The following is a 25,987-nucleotide window of genomic DNA, read 5'->3' on the forward strand; positions in this document are numbered from 1 at the left end:
AAATGCATTTAAATCCACTCTGCGTACTCCCGAATTCAGCAAGGAGTGGATCAAAAGATACGTACACTGATGATTAGGGGTGTAGGTCTGCTCTGAAAAAAAATAACTATTAAATTAATGTTACCTGTTAATAATCTAGGGCCTGATTCATTAAGGAAAGTTAAGAAAGAAAGTTTTCTTACTCATGTTTTCTGGACAAAACTGTTTTGCTACGCAAGGGGTGCAAATTAATTTATTATTTTGCATATAAGGACAATACTGGGTGTTTTTTCATGTAGCACACAAATATTTGATAGCTTATTTGAACACCGAAATTTAAAGACGATCTAGGTAAAAAAAATCCAGTATTTTCCTTATGTGCAAAATAATAAACTAATATGCACCCCTTGCATTGTAACAGGGTTTGTCTAGGAGAAATGTTAAGTTAAAAAAAATGAGTACCCATAGTCAACGACAAAACAGTTCAAAGCAACAACATTTTTATATTTTTTTTTCCCCCATGAAATACATTTATTAGGATGCTCTTGATGTCTACTGAGCATAAAATACATGTTTACAGTTGCTCCTGATTGCAAACACATGTTATAGCATGCATACCAGACTGTCATCACTACTGATCAGGACTTAGACCAGCCCTGTAGCTGGAGCAAGAGATACGGCAGAAATACAAGTAACTTTAAGATGCCCAAAACTTGATTTGGATGTGGCTGCGCGCGCTGGAGTTTGGCACCCGTACTGTACACTGACTATGGGCGAACGCCCATCCCTGCCCCGTTCCCTCCATGAAATTGTAGTCTGTAGTAAAAGACCTTTGCAGACTTGGATGCAGTGAACATTGCTGTGTTTAGTTACATATGTTCCGGTTCTGGGCCTGCGCAAAGTGATTTTGCGTGCGGGACGCACAGAATCGGCAGCTACGTACCTGGATGAATCAGGCTCTAAGGTATAACTGCTAAACCTACAACAAGCAAGAAATTTGGGAATATATATATATATATATATATATATATATATATATATATATATATAGAGAGAGAGAGAGAGAGAGACGATGAGACGAGGTGAGGTCATTGTCACCGCTAGAACTGCTCCTCCGAGACGAAGATCCCACCTTCCCTGAAGGAACAACGGCTCTGCTAGTAATGAGTTTATTAGTTTGTAGCAGAGGACCTACCCTAAATGACCTAGTGTCCTATGTTTATTGTCCTGACCTATAGGTTAAGAACTAGAGATGCTCAGGCTCGGTTTCCCGAGAACCGAACACACCCGAACTTAGCAGATCCGAGTACTGAGCCGAACCGGCTCGGTACCTTCGCGCTTTTTCGGATTTGAAAATGAGGCAAAACGTCATTGTGATGTCGTCGGATCTCACAATTTTTTGATTCCTTTTTAAGATCCAACATAACAGTGGGTGAGAGGGTTGGCGGGCTCAAGGACAATTCCATCTTCCATTTTTCTTTTCTGCCACTGCTGTGTGCCAATGTTTCATAGATGTGTTAGGAACTGCCGTGTGTTTGTGTCATTGCTCTGTCGCTTACCATCCAGCCAGGTTGCCGCAGTATTTGTCCGAAAGTGTATGAAAATATTATTGTGACCTGTGAGGTGGTCTAAATTGACTGCAAATGAATTGAAATTAGTGTTGTTGAGGTTAATAATAATGTAGGAACAGAAAAAGAGCAAAATTATGTGATTTTAGCATATTTAAGGATTTTTTCTAAAAAATCCAAAACCAAAACACACGAGGGCGGATTTACCAAAACTAAAACATGAAGCTAATTCGGATTCAAAACCAAAACCAGTTCACGGGGGTCAGTGAGCATCTCTATTACGAACCCCTGCCACAGAGCGTCAATGTATATTTCTGTCTGCAACATAAATGTACAAAATAGTTTGTTTACAATCACACAAGATTCAAACCCTCTTAAGGTCAGTGCTCTCTGCCTGCAGTGCTCAACTGTTCAAGACGATTAAACAAAAGTTTATTAACGTATCGGCTCTGCTGTCAGCGATACTGCGATGTTAGTTGCAGCTATGACAATCACTTAATATTTGCATCTATTAAAGAAACAATGGGACAAAACAAATGCAGTTTTCTGCCAATTTCTGGACTGAATAGATGAGATGCTCTGCAGATCTTGTCTGGTACTAGTCTATGGGTAACAGGGCGATAATCCGCAGGTCTCTGGAGAATAATTATACAAATTTTGAGCACATAATTTGGAAAAAATAAAAGGGCCTAAAGATGTCTATAAACATTTACAGACTCACAGTGGGTAAGATATACGGTACATGATCGGATGGGAAATTAATAAAGACCCATTGAAGGTTTCAGTCGTATTAGAAATGTAACATCTGGATTTAATGACAATTTGGATCAGTCTCATTGCAAATGTAACCCTAGATTTAGTCTTGTTTGCTGTGAAATGTACGATTGCTCTCACAGAAGGCCTCCTATTAGTATCTGTGCTGAGGAATATGCTTATAAATGAATGATAACAAATATAGGTTAATAAATCATTTCAGAATGTCTATTGATATAATCATACTTGCCAACTCTCCCGGAAAGTCCGGGAGACTCCCGAAATTCGGGTCAGTGTCCCGGGCTCCCGGGCGAGCTGGCATTTCTCCCACATCCCGGATTCTCAGTGAATCACGCCATTTTGGAGGGCTAGAGGGGGCGGGGCGAGGCCAATCATGTCATTTTGGCCCCGCCCCCCGCGGCGGAAATTACAGTTTTGCGCGAGCGGGGGTGGGGGGTGCAAAAAATATCGCTATTGGCATCGCCCCGCCCCCTCCCGCCCTCCAGTCACGCCCCCTCTCCGGGAGTTGGCAAGTATGGATATAATGTTGCGGTCTATGGTATAGGACAATGTTGGCTCCCCTGTGACACTCCAGCTGTTTGTGAAAATACAAGTCCCAGCATGCTTTGCCAATATATATATATATATAGCAGCTTATTGCTGCAAGGGTATGCTGGGACTTGTAGTTTCACAACACCTGGAGTGTCACAGGTTAGCCAACACTGGTATAGGAGTAGAGCAGAATAATCTAGTAACATGCTTCCGGTAGTGGATACAGAATGCAGAAACCCGATATAAAGGCTGTAAACAAATTATAAATAAGCACTGGCACCTTTTAAAAAAAGATGAGACCCTATCCAAATTTCTTCCAACGAATCCTGTCGTTACGTTCAGAAGAGCACCTAATTTAAAGTACAAAATGGTATCCAGCCATTTAGCCAAGACAATCAACAATACATCAAATTGGTTGAAGAATACAAAACAAAACAAAGGATTTTATCATTGCCTTAATTGTAAGGCCTGCAACCTTACAAAACCGGTTAGAACCAAAGGGATAGTGGAGTTCACGTCAAACACCTCGTCTAAATCCTATAACATCAATGAACACATATCGTGTAATTCTCTAGGGGTTATCTACCTCATTAGCTGTCCGTGTGGCCTACAGTATGTAGGTAGAACCTTTAGGAAATTAAAGACAAGATTAAATGAGCATATCAGAAATATCACCATTGGTTTGGAAACCCACCATCTGTCTAATTATTTCAAACAAGTACACCATCAAGATCCATCGGGATTAAAATTCTTGGGAATAAAGCTGGTCCAAAGACACTGGAGAGGTGGGGACTTTAACAAATTACTGAATCAGGAAGAAGCCAAATGGATATTTAATTTAGGCACTCTAACCCCACAAGGGCTTAATGCCGACTTTGAACTCACTTCCTTTTTGTAAATTTTATACATACTCTGTTCATCTAGATTTCAGATACGTTTGTTACCTTTGAAAATAAATTTCATTCTTAGTAGCTCACAAAGAAATTAGATATATCTATTAATCACCTTGAGAAAAGGGAATTAAGAAAAAGGTTTTTGATTATCCAATCCGTTTTTAAAAGATGTGTTTTTTAACAGGTATATATTTTTTTAACAGGTATATATTTTAACTATGTGTTTTATATATATAACATCCACGGGAATTGGTAATCATGAGTTTTCCACTAGAGTGAAGTGCTCAATAGAGGATTTCTATAGTACATATCCACCTTTAGATTCCGCTTTCCCAATACAGATTACGCTGATCAAGACAGGCAGATTTAGCTATATATAGACTGGTTTTCAGACAGTTTATCTTTCAACAATCTGCAATAAGTTACATATGTTTCATTTACTCCTAGGGACTCATGCCACACCCCTAATCAAAATCACATAACTAACGATCCAGCGGGATTGTAAGTGTTAACAATTCCATCTTGAGACTCTATATATTTTGTGGCTCGGCCCTCATTGGATCACCCCTGACGAAGTCTCTATGACGAAACGCGTAGGGATCCAATGGGAGCTCGAGTTTGGTTACTGTGACAACACAACCCGGAAGTCAGTAAGAATCTGACCACGGAACGGAGTAGCGAGAAATAATTCTGACTGCGTGTCTAAAGAAACCTTTATGAGACCTGTTTTCCCTTGCAAAATGTAAGTGGATTTTATATCTGTATGGCATTAAACATTGTTATTGGATTATTACACCATTGGAGAATCGTTTTTGTCTTCTTATCGCCAGCATATATGAATCATTGGAGAGGAAGTTTTGAATATTAAAGAAGACATTTTTGAAGGTGGTTTTGAAACACTATGAATCATATTGAAATGATTATAGTACTGGAACATTGGGATTCCCAACGCTGAGATTGTGACTATTACCATCTTATTGACTTTATGCATATTTTAAACATTATTTTTATATCGTTTTTATATCGCATTTGTTTAACTCAGTTGTGTGTTTTAGCTGAAAATTAGTACCTCAGTGACTGTTTGATATAGAGAGGATTGAAGTACGTTATTTACAGTACTTAAACATTAAGACCTATTACACTGTTATTGTGGATATACCATCGTTTATTACACACTCTATGCTTGCATGTTTCAGGTTATATGCTCACATATTATATAAATGAGCTTGACATCACAGCATTTTCAAGCATTTGATTGGTATTGAGGTACCCGTTATTCTAACCCGTCCTATCTGCGCCTTATCCCATTTCCACTTCTATCCAATTTTGACCTTTGGGAAATTTATTAGGTATTTCCCACGGGATCTAGGCTGCATTCCCCACCCTATCCCTTACCTATAGGAGCGCATAAGAAACGTGATACTTTGCTTGTAAACAGGGCGTTAGATCTCATACAGTATGCACTGTAGGTTCAGATATGGTAACAGACAATGATGACATATAGATAACATCAGTGTCATGCTCATCATACCAATGGGTGACCTAAGATGGGGGCATTATCACCATCAGGAGAGTAATGGTGCACACATAGGTGAAGATGAACACTTAGCGGTAAATGTATCAAACCTTTCAGGAAAAGTGGAGGCGTTGCCCATAGCAGCCAATCACATTCTAGCTATCGTTTTCTAGAATGCACTAGATAAATTATAGCTAGAATCTGATTGGTTGCTTGTAGAAGGTTTGATACATTTACCCTTTACCCATTTGTTAAGAACAGTGTGAAAGATGATGCATCGGTTCCCTGCTGACCATAGACACTGTTGCTTGTGAAGAATTAGCGCGTTGACCCATCGTGGTCACCGATGCTTCTGCCAAATACACCAAAACGATCATTTTTCACAGTCACAGAGGTCTCCTCTTGCAGCCATGGTATCCAAAATTATAGGCAACCAGGGCAGTCCAGCGTCTTTATACGTGACCCTGACCACGCTGGGATGTTATCTAATACATGAGCCACACTTGTATGGAAGCCGTTGCTTTCAGTATGCTTGGCATCCCTCATTAACCCAGGTATATCAAATCCCCCCCACTGCCTGTATATATATATATATAAATATATACAGTCTATCACAACAACCATAATATTTGCTGATTGGATATATAAATACGTTTATGTCTTTAATTTGATGTTTTACCGTGGGAGTGCGATCAGCTGAGTGATTGTGTCTGGGAGACAAGTGAACGTCTCCCCAGAGTCTGAAACAGATTAAGCAAACAATAACTTTTTAGCGGTTCTAGGGTTTGAGAAGAGATGGAGATGTTGATATTGCTGTATTGATCTATAATATATCAAGGTTAACCAGGACAATGGCTGCGGGCCCAGCACCTCGTCAATAAATGTTTTCTGTATATACTGAAAATAATCAGGATACTGTTCTGCTTCTCAATTAAATATTGATCTGTGAATGTCTTCTTCCTATACAAAACCAAAGACCAGGGCAATCTAAGCCAGGGATAGGAAACCTGATGCACTTCGGGGGCCCTTTTTAAGCCTTAAGGGCCCCACATTTTCCTTAATCTCAGTCATAAGGTAAAACAACACATTTAATCAAAGAAAAAGACATCTGTAATAACATCAGCAGCATTATAAACAAGTGTTACAAGCTATAACAAAGCACATCAGACCATAAAGCGGGAAGGAGCTGGGGGCCGCAGGTGAAGGCTCGGAGGGCCGGGTGTAGCCCCAGGGCCCCCAATTGCCCTTCACTGTTCTAAGGGCCAATGATCATAGAGACAAGTCCTTGTAGCACTTACTTAGGGATCACATGAGTTTCGTTCTTCCCAGGACCGCCCTGGTTTAGAACACTTGAAGACCAGAGGGTTTTTTTTAGTTTTTTTGTATGCATCACTTAATTATATTTTGCCTTTTTTTGCTACATTAAGCAGAAAAGTCTTCATACATGAATGTAAAACTTTAAAGTAGTTGCTAACCTATCTACATGTGAGCTGGAGAGTCCAGCTGACATCTACTGCATCAGTTTGTCTGAGTTTGCACCTCATATCAGTGGCAGAACTACCTTTGGTATGGCTCGTGCCGTGGATCGGGGCCCATGGAGGTCATGGTGCCCGCTGCATGGCAGATACAGAGGGTCGGGGGCCCCTATTCCCATCTCCCTGCACCGGGGGGCCCACAGCTTGCTAAGTCCACCTCTGTCTCATAAACTAGTCACCTACATGACTGATTTTGTTACCTTGTTGCAACAATGATGCTTCGTTTGGAGAAGCAATCCTAAAGCTGGGTACACACTAATGCAATTATAGTGCAAATCACATGATAAACAAACGTTGGACAGATATCGCATCAGTGGGTACACTCCCACAATCATCATCATCATTTATATATATATATATATATATATATATATATATATATAGCGCCAACATATTCCGTAGCGCTTTACAATTGGGGACAAACACAGTAAACTAATAAACAAAGTGGGTGAAACAGACAAAGAGGTGAGAAGGCCCTGCTCGCAAGCTTACAATCTATGGGACAATAGGAGTTTGACACATGAGTCAACATTTTGCATTTTGGCCCAGCCAGACTGCAAAGGTAAAAGTGACTCATAAGCTAAATGATCCTGTCACACATCAATGTTGGTCAGGGGGTAGTTGTCTTGTGTGAAATTGTGTAACATGTGGTAAAAGGGTAATTTAGTGAGGTAATAGGGTGGTTGAGGAATATTATAAGCTTGTCTGAAGAGGTGGGTTTTCAGAGAACGCTTGAAAGTTTGTAGACCAGAGGAGAGTCTTATTGTACGGGGGAGAGAATTCCATAGTTGGGTGCCGCCCGAAAAAAAATCCTGTAACCGGGAATGGGAGGATGTAATGAGGGTGGATGAGAGACGCAGATCTTGTACAGAACAGAGTTGCCGAGTTGGGAGATATTTTGAGACAAGAGAGGAGATGTATGTTGGTGCAGCTCTGTTAATGACCTTGTAGGTTAGTAAAAGTATTTTATATTGGATCATGTCTTATCCTACCAAAGCACATTACATCTGTTGTTTTGGTTTCCTAAACCTCCTAAAAAATCACGATCAACGATGGAACGATGTCGGGCAAATGTGGCAGTGTGTACGCACTCACCACCAGCACTGTAGGCAGATATCTGTAGAGTTTACAGAGTCACAATCTTTTCAGCAGATGGTTATGATAGATGAAGATCACAGATCTGAAGGTAAATCGTGTAGGTGTGTACACATGGATCTGTGTGATCATCGGGACTTTCAGGCGTTGGTCAAATCATTACAAAAATTGCATCTAAAGTAAGATTGCACAGTGTGTACCCAGCTTAAGGGCTGCAGGGCAGCAGAATTTTTTTAAAAAATATTTGTCCAGTATCCTATTAATTGTGTAACACATAATTGAATCAAAAAATAAAACAATACGAATGGATATTAAACTCAATCCTTCATTGTTTTTTTTGTGATTCTTCCTTAGCAGACTAATGGAATCAGAATTCTGTCATTGTTTTATTGTAACAAGTGAATCTTATTGCATAAGACAACTGGCAGATTGGGATATTGGATCCCTTTCTTTGCCAAAAGCAGTAATTAAAGTGTAACAACTTACTGACAATGGCACCGTAGGTATCGCTGTTTAAGCGCTGGACTGTTTCGTGCAATCGATATCTATCTTCCATTCGGCTGTGTCTCTCCTGTGCTTGTCTGCCCTGAATCCCTGTATGTAGGTTACCTGTAACTATGTAACAATGGGAGAATCTGATACGTGAAGGGCCATTGATTATCATTTTCATTTCACTCTATAAAAATAGTTGTTAAATAGTAATTCGACTCCCATGGCCATTTCATTATATCAAGAACTTATTTTATTTGCTATTAGATAAATGAGGGCTGAGCATGTTAATGCTAAAGTATTGTGACCATTTGGATAAATGACATTGTTTTGTGGGACAAAATTTTTAAGTGATTTTTAAGGAGTGGAGAGATGACGTAAGTGGGTCAGCACAGAACCTCTGCTCCCTGACTGTACAGGGGGTTTCCATAATTGGATGTAGTCCTATACTTATATAGAAAGGCTACCAAACAGGTGTAATATATGTAGGCACGAGCATTTATATGTGCACAAGTGCCAATGTAATGAATACATTCAAAGCATTCAATCACATAAATAGGACACTTTAAATAAAGAGCCCTGGGGTAGATTTTTGTTACAGTAAGCAGAAAATTCTTCATACGTGAATGTAAAACTTTAAAGGAAAAGTGGAGGTGTTGCCCATAGCAACCATTCAGATTCTAGCTATCAGATTCTACAATGTACTAGATTAATGAGAGCTAGAATCTGATTGGTTGCTATGGGCAACACCTCAACTTTTCCTCTTAAAAAGTTTTAGTAACTCCAGCCCTTAGAATGTATTATTTGATAAATACATCCCTTCGTATGAGAAGAGATCTTCAAATTATTTGAACCAGTTTGAAAATCACAAAGTCTCCAACTATTTTTTTTTGACCCCCTTCGATTGCTGCGGATGAGTTTGCAGTTCGAAGTTTGAGTTCAAAGTGCAGATTTGCAGCTAAAACCCCTAAAAAGTAATTAAAATAAACTGTAAGATGTTCTCCGCTTCAGTTTACATGGTTACATTTTAAAGTTTGTTTGTTTTTGCTTGCTTTTTTTAATCAAATATTTTTATTTAAGTTTGTCAAACAATATAATTAAAACATAACTTAGCACACAATTCCAGTTCTTTCAAGTATATAAGCCTGCAAGGAAATGCATACATGACATTAAGCATATAAGCAACGCACAGTGCAAGTGAATGTCCAATGTAACAGTTGGTCCAAATCGATAAAGCTTTCTCCCTCTCATTCCTAACGAATATGGAGATCCCTGAACCTAATATCCATTTGTTCGTTTTTGCTTGTTTTTAAATAGAACTATTTAGGTTTGATGAAACTCGATTATGGTCCAAGCTGTTGGGATTGCTCAAACTTAAGTCACATTGTTTGAAAAGTTCAAAAAAATTTTATTTAAAGTTCAAGAATTTATTGCAAACTTTCTAACATTAGAACCAGTTCAACAAACCGGTTCCAGAACCGCTTTGAAGCAAATCTGATCATATCTACTTATGACACAGACATTTTTTCTGTCACGGGTTATATCTCTTAACTTGTAATAAAACTCAAACATATCAACTTACCTAGTTCTGTGCATAGTCTGGTACTAATCTTCTACTGAATACATTTCCTATATATGGCATAAGATAAGATTAAAGTATTGTCCTCTACTAATAACTAATATACAGTGATAGACACAATAGTGCCCCCTAGTGCCTGTATTCAGAAATGTATATACATTCAACTTTTTATTTATTTATTTTAACTATATTTTAAGATAACATATTACAAAATTGTTACATTTTAGTAACTAGTAAAAACTAGCTAATAATAAAATAATTAAATATTACTAGTTAGGTTATGAACTTCAGTGCACGGTTAACATTCAGATGTCTGATTGGCTACCAGTCGGCCAATCCCTTCCCTCTACAACCTTGCTTACATACGGACACAGGAGTTGGCTGCTCTGAAATACTCTGTGCTGCGGTTAGCACATTCTACTGCCATGACCCCAATCCACTTCAACGACTGCTCTTCCCTCTGTACTGAGCTTTGGAGTAAGTAATATAGGACCTCTATAATAAAATGGAAAGGATTATCACACCTCAAAAAGACTGACAAGAGAACTGTGGGAGGAGATACGGGGGTTATAGGGAAGAGAAGAGAAACAATGGAACTGAACATAACACTGACTTTTTGCAAGCAACCTTACTAACTCATCCATAATAATCCTATAATAATAATATTTTTATAATGTCCCTTAATTCACTAATTCAATGGGGAAATAAAAACCTGGGATTATTGTCCCTTTAAGAGCTTCTGGTCTTTGTATATTCAGTACTTGCCCCTGGAACGTACTGGACATGGTGAGTCACACTAGCTTTTCGGCCAATGATGATGACAAGGACTCTTCCCACGCTGCACATCTCGAGTTCCTGATTTAAAGGGAACCTCACAAAGTCCTTATCAGTGGGCTTGTATTGGTAATCTTGTCAACGATAGGGCATAGAGCACTGTTGTCTAACCTGAGACACTCCAGGTGTTGTGAAACTACAAGTCCCAGCATACCCTTGCAGCAATAAGCTGCTATATATTGGCAAAGCATGCTGGGACTTGTAGTTTCACAACACCTGGAGTGTCACAGGTTAGCCAACACTGACATAGAGTCGCTCACATTGGCAGGGAGTCCCTATGCCGCCCTCTCTCTAAGAGGACATAGGTCCACGGCAAGCAGTCATTGAAGCTACACCCCTCGTTATAACTTGGAACTGTTTAACCAATCACTTCACCCTGCCTGGCAACGCAGCAGGACCTCATTGCGGGATTGGGGAAGAACTACACACGCGTTTTATTACTCTTTTTATTGGGGCCACACCTAAAGGATGTCACATTTGCCATTACAATGTATGTCTTAATAATGACTGCAGATGTCGGCAGATTTGTGCTTTTAATGTTGCATCACATTTGTATGATATGGAGGACGCAAGATTCTTGGAGAAGCATTAAACCACAGAGAAGACTTTTCAGCTTCATGTATCCCACAGTCCACTTGGTTATGGGCATTTAAAGAGGCTACTTAATAACAGTCTTCGTGAATCTGTTACGTAGCCAACACAACTCCTGCAATAACACTCAGAGGGGCAGATTCATCATGGAACTGTTAATGCTGATACGTGCCGTATTGGGCCTGAGTCATTAAGGAAAGTAAGGCAACAAAATGAGTATGTTTTGTCCTGGACAAACCATGTTACAATGCAAGGGGTGCAAATTAGTTTATTATTTTGCACATAAGTTAAATATTGACTGTTTTTTATGTAGGACACAAATCCTTGATAGCTTTACTTGTACACTGAAATTTAAAATTGATCTAGGATCTAGCAACTATAAATCTGCCACCACATTTTCATTTTGCCTCCCCCTCCAATTGCTCTGCGCTTGCCCAGAAACTAACTCTTCCCCAGAGAATGCAAGTGTATGGAATTCATCTCCCAGCGCAAAGGACACTTGCAACAGGCTACAGTTTCATGGGCGGAACGGGGTAGGGACTGGGCGTATGCCCGTAATCAATGTACAGTAAGGGCGTGCCAAGCTGGAGCGCAGGCAGCAGCGTCCGGTTCAGACTTTGTACATCTCTAAGTTACGTGTTTTTCAGTCGTATCACTTGCACCAGCTACAGCTCGGGAGTAAGAGCCAATTACTAGTGATAAGGGCTGTGTATACAGCTAGAACATGTGTTTGCAATCAGGAGCAACTGTAGAAATGTATTTTATGTACAGTAGACATTAATAACATCCTGATCAATGTATTTCATTAGGACAAAAAAAGGAAAAAACATTTGTTTTTTAATATTTTTAAATTAATAACTATGGGCCTGATTCATTAAGGGTCTTAACTTAAGAAACTTGTTATTTAAGTCTCCTGGACAAACCTATGTTACAATGCAAGGGGTGCAAATTAGTATTCTGTTTTGCACATAAGTTAAATACTGACTGTTTTTCATGTAGCACACAAATACTTAATAGCTTATTTGTACACTGAAATTTAAAGTTGATATTTGTGCGCTACATGAAAAAACAGTCAGTATTTAACTTATGTGCAAAACAGAAAACTAATTTGCACCCCTTGCATTGTAACATGGGTTTGTCCAGGAGACTTAAATAAGAAGTTTCTTAAGTTAATATCCTTAATGAATCAGGCTCTATATTATTGACAGGTGACTATAATTGAATACTTTTTTCCCTGTGCGTTCTACTGGGACTTTATATTCCACATATGTATCCAGCAGTGTATTGTCTGTCAGAGCAGAGCGCACCTAGACCCAGGGCCTGATTAAGGGTTCTGGCCGCCCTAGGCTAATACGGCCGCAGCGCCCCCCTCCCCCCCCTCCTCCGAATATATAGGTGTATAGGAACACTCCTGAATATGAATGTTCAGGTGTATTCTCCAGCATTCAAATTTAGACAGATTGTGCCATTGTCTCTTACCTGTTCTTGCTCTTCTCTCTTGCAACTTTGTTATCCTCTCGCTGGCTTCTGGAAAGTTGGCATCCTGTTTTGAAAATGCAAAAATGTATTATAATGCAAACCCTGAATGATTAGGCCCTTTAGTTAAAACAAAACACTCCATTATGGCCAGCTAAAAGTACCCCATTGGACAGGCATATATAAGCAATATCTGAATATTTGTTGTCAATCAAATACAAACCTCTACCAGCCCCATCTCACTAATATTTAGTATTCTAGTGATTGCTGAGACCACCCATGTGACCACCACACAATCATGAGATTCTGCCCCCCAAAACTGCTCTATTTTTTAAATACCCCCTGCAGCCATTTTCCTTAACCACAACCACCCCCCCCCCCCCACAGCCATTTTCCTTAACCCCTGCTGCAACCACCCTGCATCCATCCCCCTTGCAGCTATTTTCCTTATCTCCACTCTGTAGCTATCCCCCCCGTCACATCAAAACTCCCCCAGTCACATATATCAGCCCCCCTCCTCTGCCCTCCTTCATACATATCAACCTCTCTCCCTCCCTATAGATTTGTATGACAGTCCCCCTCTCCCTCCCTATAGATATGCAGGGTAGTTCCCCCCCCCTCCCTATAGATATGCAGGGCAGTTCCCCCCCCTCTCTATAGATATGCAGGGCAGTTCCCCCCCCCCCCTCCCTATAGATATGCAGGGCAGTTCCCCCCCCCCCTCCCTATAGATATGCAGGGCAGTTTCCCCCCCCCCTCCCTATAGATATGCAGAGCAGTTCCCCCCCTCCCTATAGATATGCAGGGCAGTTCCCCCCCTCCCTATAGATATACAGGGCAGTTCCCCCCTCCCTATAGATATGCAGGGCAGTTCCCCCCCTCCCTATAGATATGCAGGGCAGTTCCCCCCCTCCCTATAGATATGCAGGGCAGTTCCCCCCCTCCCTATAGATATGCAGGGCAGTTCCCCCCTTCACTTACCTGTAGTTGTGCCAGCGTCGCTCCTTTCCTCAGATCAGCAGATAGGAAGTGAAGACGTCCTGCTTCCTGTCTGCTGCACAGCAACAGGCAGCCTGGCGATTGGCTGTGTGTTGCTAACCACTGACCACCAATGCTTTTGATCGTCGAGCCCTCCACCCCCCCCGTGGCGACCCCCCCCCCCCGCCCCGCGGCGACCCCCCTCCCCCACCCCGAAAAAAAAAATGAATGAAGGAAAAAAAAAATAATAATTAAAAAAAAAATACCCGCAGCGCCACGCCCCCCGGGACCCAGCGCCCCAGGCTGCAGCCTGGTCAGCCTAGTGGTTGATCAGGCCCTGCCTAGACCCGTATTCAACCAGAGATGTTTCTCAGATCCGCTCCTAGTTGAATGCGGACGTGCGTATGCCTGATTTACGTTCGCTTTGTTTGTCTTAATAAATCAGGCTCTGAATGTTCACAAAGTCATTCTGTAACGGTGGAACTAGTGGCGGATCCAAGGGGGGGCGATCGGGGCATTCGCCCCCTCTAGCAGGGGCTTGCTGTCGACGGCTACACACTATGTGCAGGTCCGTTCGGCAGTGACAGTGTGCTGCCTGTCACTGCCGAGCGGACCTGCACATAGTGTGCAGCCGCCGGCAGCCTCAGAAGTCAGAAAGGGGGTGGGGCCTAAATCCCCCCCCCTTCCTAAATCGCCCCGGGTACAACAATTTTCTAGATCCGCCACTGGGTGGTACAGGCCAGCATACAGTATACCAGGCCAGCATACAGTATACCAGGCCACCATACGGTATAACAGGCCAGCATACGGTATAACAGATCAGCATACGGTATAAAAGGCAGCATACGGTATAACAGGCCAGCATACGGTATAACAGGCCAGTATACGGTATAACAGACCAGCATACGGTATAACAGGCCAGCATACGGTATAACAGGCCAGCATACGGTATAACAGGCCACCATACGGTATAACAGACCAGCATACGGTATAACAGACCAGCATACGATATAACAGGCCAGCATACGGTATAACAGACCAGCATACGGTATAACAGGCCAGCATACAATATCACAGGACAGTATGTAGCAGTACAAGGATAAGAGAAACACTGATAATTATAGGACATGACCCAGGCCCTCGGGACAGAAAGGTCCAGGAACTGACAACACCCCTGTATTGAGGGATGTTATGTGTTTGGCTGTAATTGGACGGAATGACAGTATTATTACAGAGCTATTACTAATAATTCTCAGTGTCAGCGGACTGACTCATGTACACAAGGGTGTGTCTGTAATGAGGCACCCGGAGGCAGCTGTCTGGGGCAGCGTGTTACGGAAGGGTATAATGTAAACATTGCCAATTTTCTTAATGCAAAATCTAAGTAGGTAGTAGATTTAATGCTGCTTAAACATTACAATGTTTGTCTTCTTCTGGTAGTTTGTATAAGCGATGAAAAGGACCCTATTTCTGTTGCTGCATCAGGCACAGACCCCGCATGTTGGGGTTACAGCTATCGCTGAATCACACATTACCTGTGTCATAGATTAGAGTGTAAGTATCAGGGTCGCTGGGTTTATACGGCAATATAGTAATATCTAGAGGAATGCCACGGCACGTGGGCTTATTTCAAAGCAGCTGTGATTTCCATATGTACAAAAGATCATCACTAAATATATTAGATGGAAAATAATAAATATATATAACAATCAGGCTTGCGGAGAATCCATTTTCAAATATTTGTTTTAATATAATATACTAATAAATGTTAAAAACAACAACAAGTCAACTGAGGTGCCCTAAACAATAGTTATACTTTAATAACAGTCACACTGTACATATATCCACAATATATAACTATTGACATATACTAAGTACAAGTGTCCTAATATACCAATAAGCATATGTGTACTATTTTATCAGCTTATCAAAGAAACATAATGAAGGCAAAATGAAAATGATATCAATCACTATATACGCTAAGTTATCTAACTATAAAACTCCTTGTACCGGAGTCTTATAGTGGTATACGTTCCAACATATAATATGTGTTTTAAGAGTCAGAGGTGAGTGCGCATGGTAAGGGGTAATGAATATGCAAATTGGGGGGGCGGGACATGATTCTAATGTACACGTCATAGGCAGGGCAGCCAAGAGGAAATCTTTTCCCTAGTGCAGCAACTTCTTGGGCTCCACCCATGCTTAATTAATGGGAGTGTTCAAACCATTGGGGGTGTGGCTGTGCTTCATTGGGGGCGTGCTTAGCAGGTGAAAAAAAACAAGAAAAAACAAAATGGATTCCTAAACTTCCGCAATAAAAAGATATAATTCAGGCTGTTCACGTTCCAATTTTATTTTTATTTATTTCTTTCAAAACCAATATTAGTTTCGTTATGTACTCCTTATGGAAAGGTGCAAACGAATCGTGTTAAATATGTCATTTAGAACAGAGTTTCCTTCAGAGGGGGCTATTTAATCACTTGGCCTCTATTCTTCTGGGAATAAGACTAAGAAACTATACTTTATTATTCATCAATTAAAATACTTACAAACAAGGAGACAGCGAATATTAAAACCAATATTGTGAGTTGTGTAGTGTGCTTATACAAAACAGTGAGTTAAAACTCACTTCATGCTGCAATGAATTTGTATAACAATAATGGTTATTGTAATATATTTTGAGGTATCTTAGATATTGGGGTAATTAATAATAAGGGGTAATTATAAAATGATAAGAAATCAAAAGGCTACTATATCTAAGATACCTCAAAATATATTTCAATAAGGGTTATTTGCACCTCTATGCAGTGTAATAGAGACTGGGGTATATTTACTAAATGGCAGCTTTGAAAAGCGGAGATGTTGCCTATAGCGACCAATCAGATTCTAGCTGTCATTTTGTAGAATGTACTAAACAAATGACAACTAGAATCTGATTGGTCGCTATAGGCAACATCTCCACTTATTCAAACCCGCAGTTTAGTAAATATACCCCTTGAAGTGGATTCTTACACTTGTGTATTCTATTTCTTCTTGTGGGATCAGCAATTATTTGTATTGTTTGATCCAGCAGCTAATATATGCTTATATTTATGGTTTATAGGATACACTTTTTCTATGTGCGTGTTTTTTTTAATATTATGTTTCAGGTTTTAAATGACTGAATTAGCTTTTGGCAAAATATAATTATTGTCAACATTTATTTAGAAAGCGCCGGCATAGTTTACAATTGGAATGAAACATATTTATAAACCAATAGGGGGGTATTAACATACAGGAAGAGTTAAGAGGACCCTGCTGGCCAGCTTACAATCTACAGATCTCTAGCACGGTCTGAATATTTATATTTATGGCACTAGAATCATAAAGTATATATTGGAAAAAGTAATAATATTAAAAAAAAAAACAATAGAGAGGCCTCTGTCCCAAAGAGCTTACAATCTAAAACAAACAGTAAGAATAGGCAAGGCAATGATTCTTAAGAAGTGTAATCAGATTGTAGCTATCATTTATCTAGTACAGTGATTGCTAACCTGTGACACTCCAGGTGTTGTACAACTACAAGCCCCAGCATGCTTTGCCAGCTATCAGCTAGCTATCTACTGGCAAAGCATGCTGGGGCTTGTAGTTTCACAATACCTGGAGTGTCACAGGTTAGCCATAGCTGATCTAGTACATTCTAGAACACGATAGCTAGAATCTGATTGGTTGTTATGGTCAACACCTCCGCTTTAGAAGGTTTAATAAGTCTACCCCTGTAATATAGTGTCTCCCCTGTTTTTGCCTTGTCAATTCCTGACTGTATTCCTCCCTCCGCATTATGGAAGGTGTTACTAGAGGTTTGCAGTCTCGCTGGTCTGGTTGTCCAAGGAAAACTGGATTATTTAAAAACACGGCAAATAACACATATTTATGCTTTAACCCTTCACTAAAAGTCAGATAATTTGCTTTGACGAGTCTATTGACAAATGAATGCAGTTGATCGGTTGCTATGGGATATAAATCATTGGCAAGTGAAACCATTTTAAATAAACAAAAACCCTTTAAAACTTTGCATAAAGATTGCTCAACACAAACTAGTAATCCGGTTACTTCTGCGCACTGTGGCAAGGTACGCATCAGCTGTTTAATGTGTCGTTTGTTAAAACCACTTCCAGGATAAGTGGCAGGTGGGTGAGATTCTCCAGCACAGGCATGGCAGCTCTTTGCTGCAGAAATCTCACTCAATCTACTTTGATGAGTTCTGCAAAGAAGTTCTGCAGCAGCTGCAGACGACCGACCTTTTGTATTGAGAAACACGTGATGGTCTGATGATTGGATCTGATGAGTGCATCTGTAATTTAGAACAAGAAGAATATAATATATAATGGCAGCTCCTCATGGACAGCTTATTGGAAAGACAAAAACCAGCCCTGTAGGGTTAAATGTCCAGTTGGGGTGGGGGGTAGGGGGGGTGCCCTGAGTGTCTCCCATGTAGGTAGCTGTCCCAGCAGCTGGAGTGTGATATTAACACGTCTCTTTTCCCATGGCCCTGGGCTTCCTGCTCCCACATGATAATGGTTGTGGAGTTGCTTTCTGGATGTGTGGGCGTGGGAGGTGGGCCGAGATAGCAACAAGGTCCCTTTTTTTTCCCAGTTTTGCCTTGATCTTCCATGAGGGACGAGGAAGTTATCACAGCATGAACATTCCACTGTGAACTTACAGCCTGCACTGATATGTGGTCACTGAGCACCAGGCAAGGAGGTCTGCAATGGAAAACACATGTGGACGGATATTTCTACTTCAGCAGATTAAAAAAAAGGAAATTGGGATGTATCAGTGTCAGAAGGGACAGCCATCCCTCTTCTCCTGAAAATCATGTGTATGGTGTATGGAAAATATCCTTCTATAAAAAGTACATATTCCAGACACTATCTGCACAGATACCAAGGGGTATATTTACTAAACTGCAGGTTTGAAGAAGTGAAGATGTTGCCTATAGCAACCAATCAGATTCTAGCTATCATTTATTTAGTGCATTCTACAAAATGACAGCTAGAATCTGATTGGTTGCTATAGGCAACATCTCCACTTCTTCAAACCCGCAGTTTAGTAAATCTAGCCCCAAGTCCTCACACATAGGAGATAAAACTTACGCAGAAGACCAGACCGGGGGCTCAGAAGGGTTGCCGTATCGGTAGTTCCTCTACTGGTGGTAATTAAAGCACAGGCTCAGGGGCAGGCTGGGGGGCAGGGGGCATCTGCCCCCCAAGCCGCCCCCTAGTGGGCTACCTTGGACTGGGTCACTGGGCCAACTGCATATTTTTCAATTAAAATATTCCAAATAGGCTGCTGAGTCGAGTCCTGCCCCCCGGGCTAAAATATTCCAGCCCTCCCCTGCACAGGCTCCCCCCAACAGAGCCAGATCATCCACTAGGCAGGCTAGGCTCACGTGTAAGGCCCAGTAGGCAATGAAGGCTCTGGCTGTTTTTTTTACTGAAGAACCCAGATTAGTTTAAGCATTTTTTTTTACAGAGGAGGGCCCAAATTATGCCTAGGGCCATCTAGGGTCGTAATAAGGCCCTCCCGCCCCCATACACATAGCTGGGGAAGAAGCCAAGGAACCATGTGCTATGTGACCCATTAAAAATATATTTAATATGAGCTTGCCGTGGGGGGTGTTTCTCCTCCCCTGCAAATGAATATACACTTACAGGATGCATACATGACCGGTACAACATGTGGATCTTAGAACCTTGCAATATCCAGCTTGTAATATGTCCCCAATAGTGTCCTATATAATATAAGTACCGGAGCCCCAGTAGTGTGACAGGAAAATACAGTAGCCCCAATAAGGTCCAACACTGCTTACATTCAGGGGTGGTAGAGGAGGACGGACAGGTACAATGTACAGGGGCCACGGCCTGCCAGTGTAGTGGGAGGAGACATCTTGGTGTGGCCCCACCCCCTTTCAGTTGCTATGGATGGGACCCCCTAGAAGTTGCTGTACCAAGGCCCAAAATTTCCCTTGGCGGCCCTATTTACAGTACCCCAGTAATATATCAAGAGAAAGTAATTTCATCTCCAGTAGTTGCAATTTTTACTAATTACGTTGAATGATCTTTCTGGATTCTTTCTGTAAATGTTAAGGGGTTTCCCACTTTAAGAAGTGTACTACACCCCCTCTCTTCCCCATAATAGCACTCTGGTGGTCCGTTCCCTGGGATGCGGGGTCCCGACACTCAGATATAGACGGGACATCTGATGATCACCTCGTTCAGCCCCCTCCGTATCAGCAAAGACAACATCTCAGATCATAAGCGTTACCAGGGCAACAGAAATAAATATGTTGTTGATTATATAAAGAAATGACTGAAAAGCACAGAAAAGAGCCACAAAGGAGAGCAGACAGAGCGCTCGTGCATCATCTCAGAATTTATTTTACCCTTATTGATTTAATACTGTGGGGTGGATTTATAAAACCTTCTTAAAACGTGGAGGTGTTGCCCATAGCAACCAATCAGATTCTATCATGTATCTAGGCACATTCTATACAATGATAGCTAGACTCTGATTGGTTGCTATGGGCAACAAATCCACTTCTCCTTAATAAATCTAACCTTGTATGTTGTAAGGATTGCATACAGCAGGTTAACCTCTGTTCCTTTTACATTAAGGGGAATTATTGCTGTTTTAGTTTTACTGATTTACTTCAATTGACGATAAAATGTTTTCATTGTTCTGTTACCTTATGGTTGAAGGCTACATCCACACACACATTTTTGCCGGTGTATTAGTCAAGTGTATTAACACATGGAAATGTGACAAAAGATTTGCTCCAATGCAGACAATGCCTATTTATTTTAAATGCAGGCTAATGCAGGCAAAAGGGAGAAAGGGTAGATATATAAGTGATAACCGCTGGCTGTCTGCTAAGGACTGTTGTTGTAATACGAAAGTCTATATTTATAGAAGAGCTGCGAATGACCCAGGTTTAAATAGCATTTATAAGTGCTGCATCTGATAAGACAACAGAGTCTTCATAAAATCATACCGAAAAACATGTTATCATTTACATCTATTAAGAAATGGGTGTAGTTGCCCTTTAATAAAAGAAGGATAAAGGAATGAGATCAGGGTGCACTTAAGTCCTACTGGCAAATAATTCCACTATGTCAGACTAATGTCATCATAACAACTCCCTATGAAGGTCCCTGAGAATCATATCATAGGGAGCAAATACATTATTACAGCCTATTCTGTCTGCATCGAAGCTATGAAGTTTGTAGCCTTAAATAATGGGCGGTGGATAGGACCATCTATATAAAGTATTAATATTACATCACTTTTTTATGCAGTAACACAATTAACTGATGCTGTAACTCATGGCAACCAGGCATTCACTTCTGCAAACTCTAATAGAAGAAAATGATAGGATGTGATGGCTTGCAGTAGCTTTTCACTCTGCGCCAGTTTATATATAGTATAGTAATACATTTCAACAAAAGACCTTAATATTGCAGCAGCATTTCTCACCTACACAGTAAGTTTTCACTAACCAAGAGAATCCCCTTAGTGGAACCCCAAAACAGTTTTTCCCAACTTTGGCTGTAGAGCTCCCACAAATCTTTTATGCTCACCCTTTAAAATGACTGTGAAGAGGTGTGTGAGTGGGATGACCAATAAAAAGCTGCAACATCTGATTGAGGCTTCTTATTGGTCATCGCGGTCACACCCCCGCTGTAGGTTCACACTGCTCCCGGCTTTCGGCCAAGCTGCATGACGAGCTATAGATTCCCACGGGAAAACAGCCGCTAGCCGCAACCTCTGGGGGTCCGCCGAGTGGGGTCCTGGGTATTGTGATATTTTTTTTTACCCTACCTGGGAGTGCAGCATTAAATGAAACTCCAAAGTTATGAGCTATGTTCTCATTCCCACGGGTCAATATGTTGACCCAATCTGAGATTCATCTGAGGTTATTAAAAAACATTGTTGATTGTAATGATTTAAACTCCATAATGTAATGTAATTAGTAAGGTTGTCCCACTTGACATGGCAACTATTCAACTGGGTGATTCCATCTTGGACCCAATGAGAATTCTTCAGCCACATCTGGAAACGAGGGAGGCCTAAAGTGTGCTAAGATAAATTTTTGGAGATTCCTTTCTCTCTAACACAAATATTGGTTTATATGATATCGGAAGTCAATGTAACAAGACTGATCTCCTCTTTCTGCTCTGTTACAGGACCACTTATGAGACCATGGCCAGTGGCGATGAAGATTTGATCGGCATTCCATTCCCCAACCACAGCAGCGACATCCTATGTGGACTGAACCAGCAGCGACATGATGGGTTACTCTGTGACGTTATCCTTGTCATACAGGACCAAGAATATCGGACACACAGGGCTGTGCTAGCAGCCTGCAGTAAATATTTTAAAAAGCTTTTTACCACTGGCTCACTGGTGGAGCAGCCTTACATTTACGAAATCGACTTTGTCAAGCCGGAAGCGTTCTCTGCCATCTTAGAGTTTGCTTATACGTCGACGCTCACTATCACAACGTCCAACTTAAAACAAATCCTGGATGCAGCGGAGATGTTGGAGATCCAGTGCATTATCAACGTCTGTCTGGAAATCCTGGAGACTCCGAGAGATGGGGAGGAGGAGGAGGAGGACGAAGAGAAAGAAGAAGATGATGATGAGGATGAAGACGATGAGACAAAGGACTTGTTGAACCAGGAGAACCAAATAAATATTCAGGAAGCCAGTTGCCACCAAAGCCCTCCATCGTCAGACCCTTCAGAAGCAGCATGCCATGAAACTCAAAAGGACTTTCCAACCCATTACTCTTCCACCAATAATTCTTCTGGCCACCAAAGTGCTATAAAAGACTTTTCAATCGAGTCGTTGCTAAGTGAAAACCCCTACCCCAAAAACAACATGGCAGACAGGACGCCAACCATTTCCCATTTTGTACCCGGCTTCTTCCCCCAGCTTTGGAATGGGGATTTGGCCTTTTCCCAACTTCAAGAGCAGCAGGTAGACATTGGGCCTCTAGATCTTGTGATCAAGGACAGGAAAATTAAGGAGGAGGAGAACGACGAGGTGCCAGCCCTCCCCTTCCCCGCCGATTTCTTCAAAGACGTGTTCCTGGAACACTCCTCTAAACACTTTGGGCAGATTAAGGCGGAGATGGACTACAGCACCTACCTTAGCTTTCTAAGCGCGGCCCACTTGGGCATGTTTCCACCGTGGCCTTTGGAGGAGGAGAGGAAAATAAAGCCGAAGGCCTCACAACAATGTCCGATATGTCACAAGATCATCATGGGCGCTGGAAAACTTCCACGGCACATGAGAACTCACACGGGAGAGAAGCCATACATGTGTAGCATATGCGAGGTCCGCTTCACCAGGTCAGAGAATAGCAGATTACTGGTTTTGTTCACTCTAAATGAGTATATACAAGTGGGTATATTTAGTAAACTGCGGGTTTGGAAAAGTGGAGGTGTTGCCTATAGCAACCAATCAGATTCTAGCTTTCATTTATTTAGTGTATTATACAAAATGACAGCTAGAATCTGATTGGTTGCTATAGGCAACATCTCCACAAACCCGCAGTTTAGTAAATATACCCCATGGTGTTTATATTCTTGGAAAGGCCATAAAGTATTGCTTCCTAAAACATAGAACCCCAATATATATAATTGATTAAACAGGTTGATTTATTGGCCAATTTTTCTAATAAAAACAGCTCTACTGGGTGATGTAATCATAAGGATACAAATAATTATGTTACAGAAATCACATTGATTATGTGTCACAAGAGCCAAGGGCCACAATGCAGTTTAACAGGGCCCTGAGATACAAGAAATATTACAATGGTTTCCAGAGAGAAACTTTGTGTTGTATACATAAACATTTATCTATAAATCACAGAAGGCAGTAAAAATAGAAAAGCAATGTATTAAGTAAAAAGCCTTTTAAATGAAATTAGGATTACAGTAAAAATCAAAACATTTACCTGTTATCTTTTCAACTCACATTTGTTCATATTTTGTGGTTCCAAAAAAAGTCCCAAAATGTTTGATGAATGTGTTACAGACTTGCCCTGTGAAGTCCCATACGCTGTTAGCAACATAAAAATAAAAACAAATTGGACTTCTAAATTAATTTTTGACCAGGACCGTTCCAGCCATCATCATTATCTTTTATTTATTTATATAATGCCACTAATTCGCTGTACAGAGAACTCACATAAGTCCTTGCCCCAATTGAGCTTACAGTCTAAATTCCCTAACACACACACACACACACACACACACACACAGAGACTAGGGCAATTTGATAGCAGCCAATTAACCTACTAGTATGTTTTTGGATTGTGGGAGGAAACTGGAGCACCCGGAGGAAACACACGCAAACACGGGGAGACCATACAAACTCCACACATTCTTTATGCAGGTAAAACTCAAGACTACAGTAACTTTGTTTAAATTCTGATTAATGAAAAGCAGCCGAGTGTAGGAACTGGTTATATGGGGAAAACGTTGACATGACACCAATTGGCCAACTAAATATTTTTTAATATATGGATACAACATTCCCGGGTACATTTATCAACCCTTCTAAAAAGAAAAGTGGAGGTGTTGCCCATAGCAACCAGATTCTAGTTATTGTGTTCTAGAATGTACGAGATAAATGATAGCTAGAACCTGACTGGTTGCTATAGGCAACACCTCCACTTTTCCTTCTTAGATTTTCCAGCATGCCACACTCTTTTGGACATTTGCTATTGCACCCCTGTTTTACAGAAATGTTTGTAGTTAGTTTTATAGAGACTGGAGAAAAGGGGCGCACCATTGACAAATGAGGGGGGATAGTCTATCATCAGCTATAAATCTATCGCATCTCACATGTGCAACAGTTTACTGATGCCGGATCTCATAAACGTCCGACATTATTCTGTTTTACATGTTCTCACTTATTTCCCCACCGAGTTAACTAGGACTGAACAAAGTAATTTATTTAGTATTTAATTCAGCCCAGGATATTGTAATTAGAAACTCCGCTAGAAGGAAGTGTGTCTTCGCACCAGCAGGCTTAGATTAAAAGCCTGACCTCAGCATTAAATAATTAAATACCACAAATATTAAGAATAAATCCCATGTAGCAGTAACTCATCCAAGGTTCCGTTCCTAGCGGTGAGGTGGACCTGGCTTCCCAGCCACACACTTGATCTTAGTGCAACTTGTAGCTCACTTCCTGGTGTCTCTAGACACTGTACCCCCATCTCAGATGGACCTGCACCTCTGCTATTACCCCCAAGTTGACAGAATTCTTTATATAAAACCTGCACAGCTTTAAGATACCAGCTAGGACCAACAATCTAGCAAGCTTCAGAGACAGGACTTTATCAAAGCCAATAGAGATGACTTGGAGCATTGACGTCACAATATTTGGAAATACCAGACACAAAGCATTTACCATCTCGTGACATAATTGGATGATACAGGGAGGGCATCTCTCTATGTCGTCCCAACTTGCAATGTGGCTAGTATCTCTCTCCCCTCGGTTGCCCCATACGAGGTTGCTCAAACACCTCTGGGGTCCTGTGGCGGAGTGGCACGCCTGCCGACATTCCTGATTGGAAAATAGGGGCAAATTAGGCCACAGCAGCAACCACACCCACTTTGGGTGATGCCACACCCCTTCTCGGGTAGATCGTGCCTCTTGTTTCAGAAGAAACTTGGGATTGTTTCTCAAAGGCCAAGAATATTGGCAGGGAAGGGGGTGGGGAGCGCTCTACCAAACGAATGGTGGACGTCCAGCGTTGGACAATACATTTAAAGGCACTCTAAACCTTTTTCTGTGTATAAATGTGCCTGGTGTAGGAGAATACACACACTTGGGGGTAAATGTATCAAGCTGAGAGTTTTCTGGCGGGTTTGAAAAGTGGAGATGTTGCCTATAGCAACCAATCAGATTCTAGCTATCATTTTGTAGAATGTACTAAATAAATGATAGCTAGAATCTGATTGGTTTTTCAAACCCGCCGAAAAACTCTCAGCTTGATACATTTACCCCTTGGTGTAGTTTGTTACCTCTCTGTACAGGCTATTGGGAATAATGGGATGTTGTGTGTATTTCCCTATTGTCTGCTGATTGAC

At 41.1% G+C, this 25,987-nt stretch overlaps 1 protein-coding gene across 6 annotated transcripts in view; it reads left to right on the forward strand.

Annotated features, from left to right (window-relative positions):
• The window catches only part of ZBTB7C (zinc finger and BTB domain containing 7C), a 179,722-nt gene that overhangs the window by 141,825 nt on the left and 11,910 nt on the right, over positions 1 to 25,987 (forward strand). For 5 of the 6 annotated variants that reach the window (XM_075185919.1, XM_075185926.1, XM_075185933.1 and 2 more), the window contains one exon: positions 22,064 to 23,233. In XM_075185919.1, coding sequence (XP_075042020.1) covers positions 22,080 to 23,233 — 1,154 coding nt within the window. In that variant the 5' untranslated portion in view covers positions 22,064 to 22,079. Of the gene's footprint in view, positions 1 to 8,289; positions 9,355 to 22,063; positions 23,234 to 25,987 lie in introns of those variants that run through there. The other variant, XM_075185940.1, reaches the window with a different exon arrangement.

This window comes from Mixophyes fleayi, chromosome 1 (assembly GCF_038048845.1).
Source record: "Mixophyes fleayi isolate aMixFle1 chromosome 1, aMixFle1.hap1, whole genome shotgun sequence".
Classification (NCBI taxonomy): domain Eukaryota; kingdom Metazoa; phylum Chordata; class Amphibia; order Anura; family Limnodynastidae; genus Mixophyes; species Mixophyes fleayi.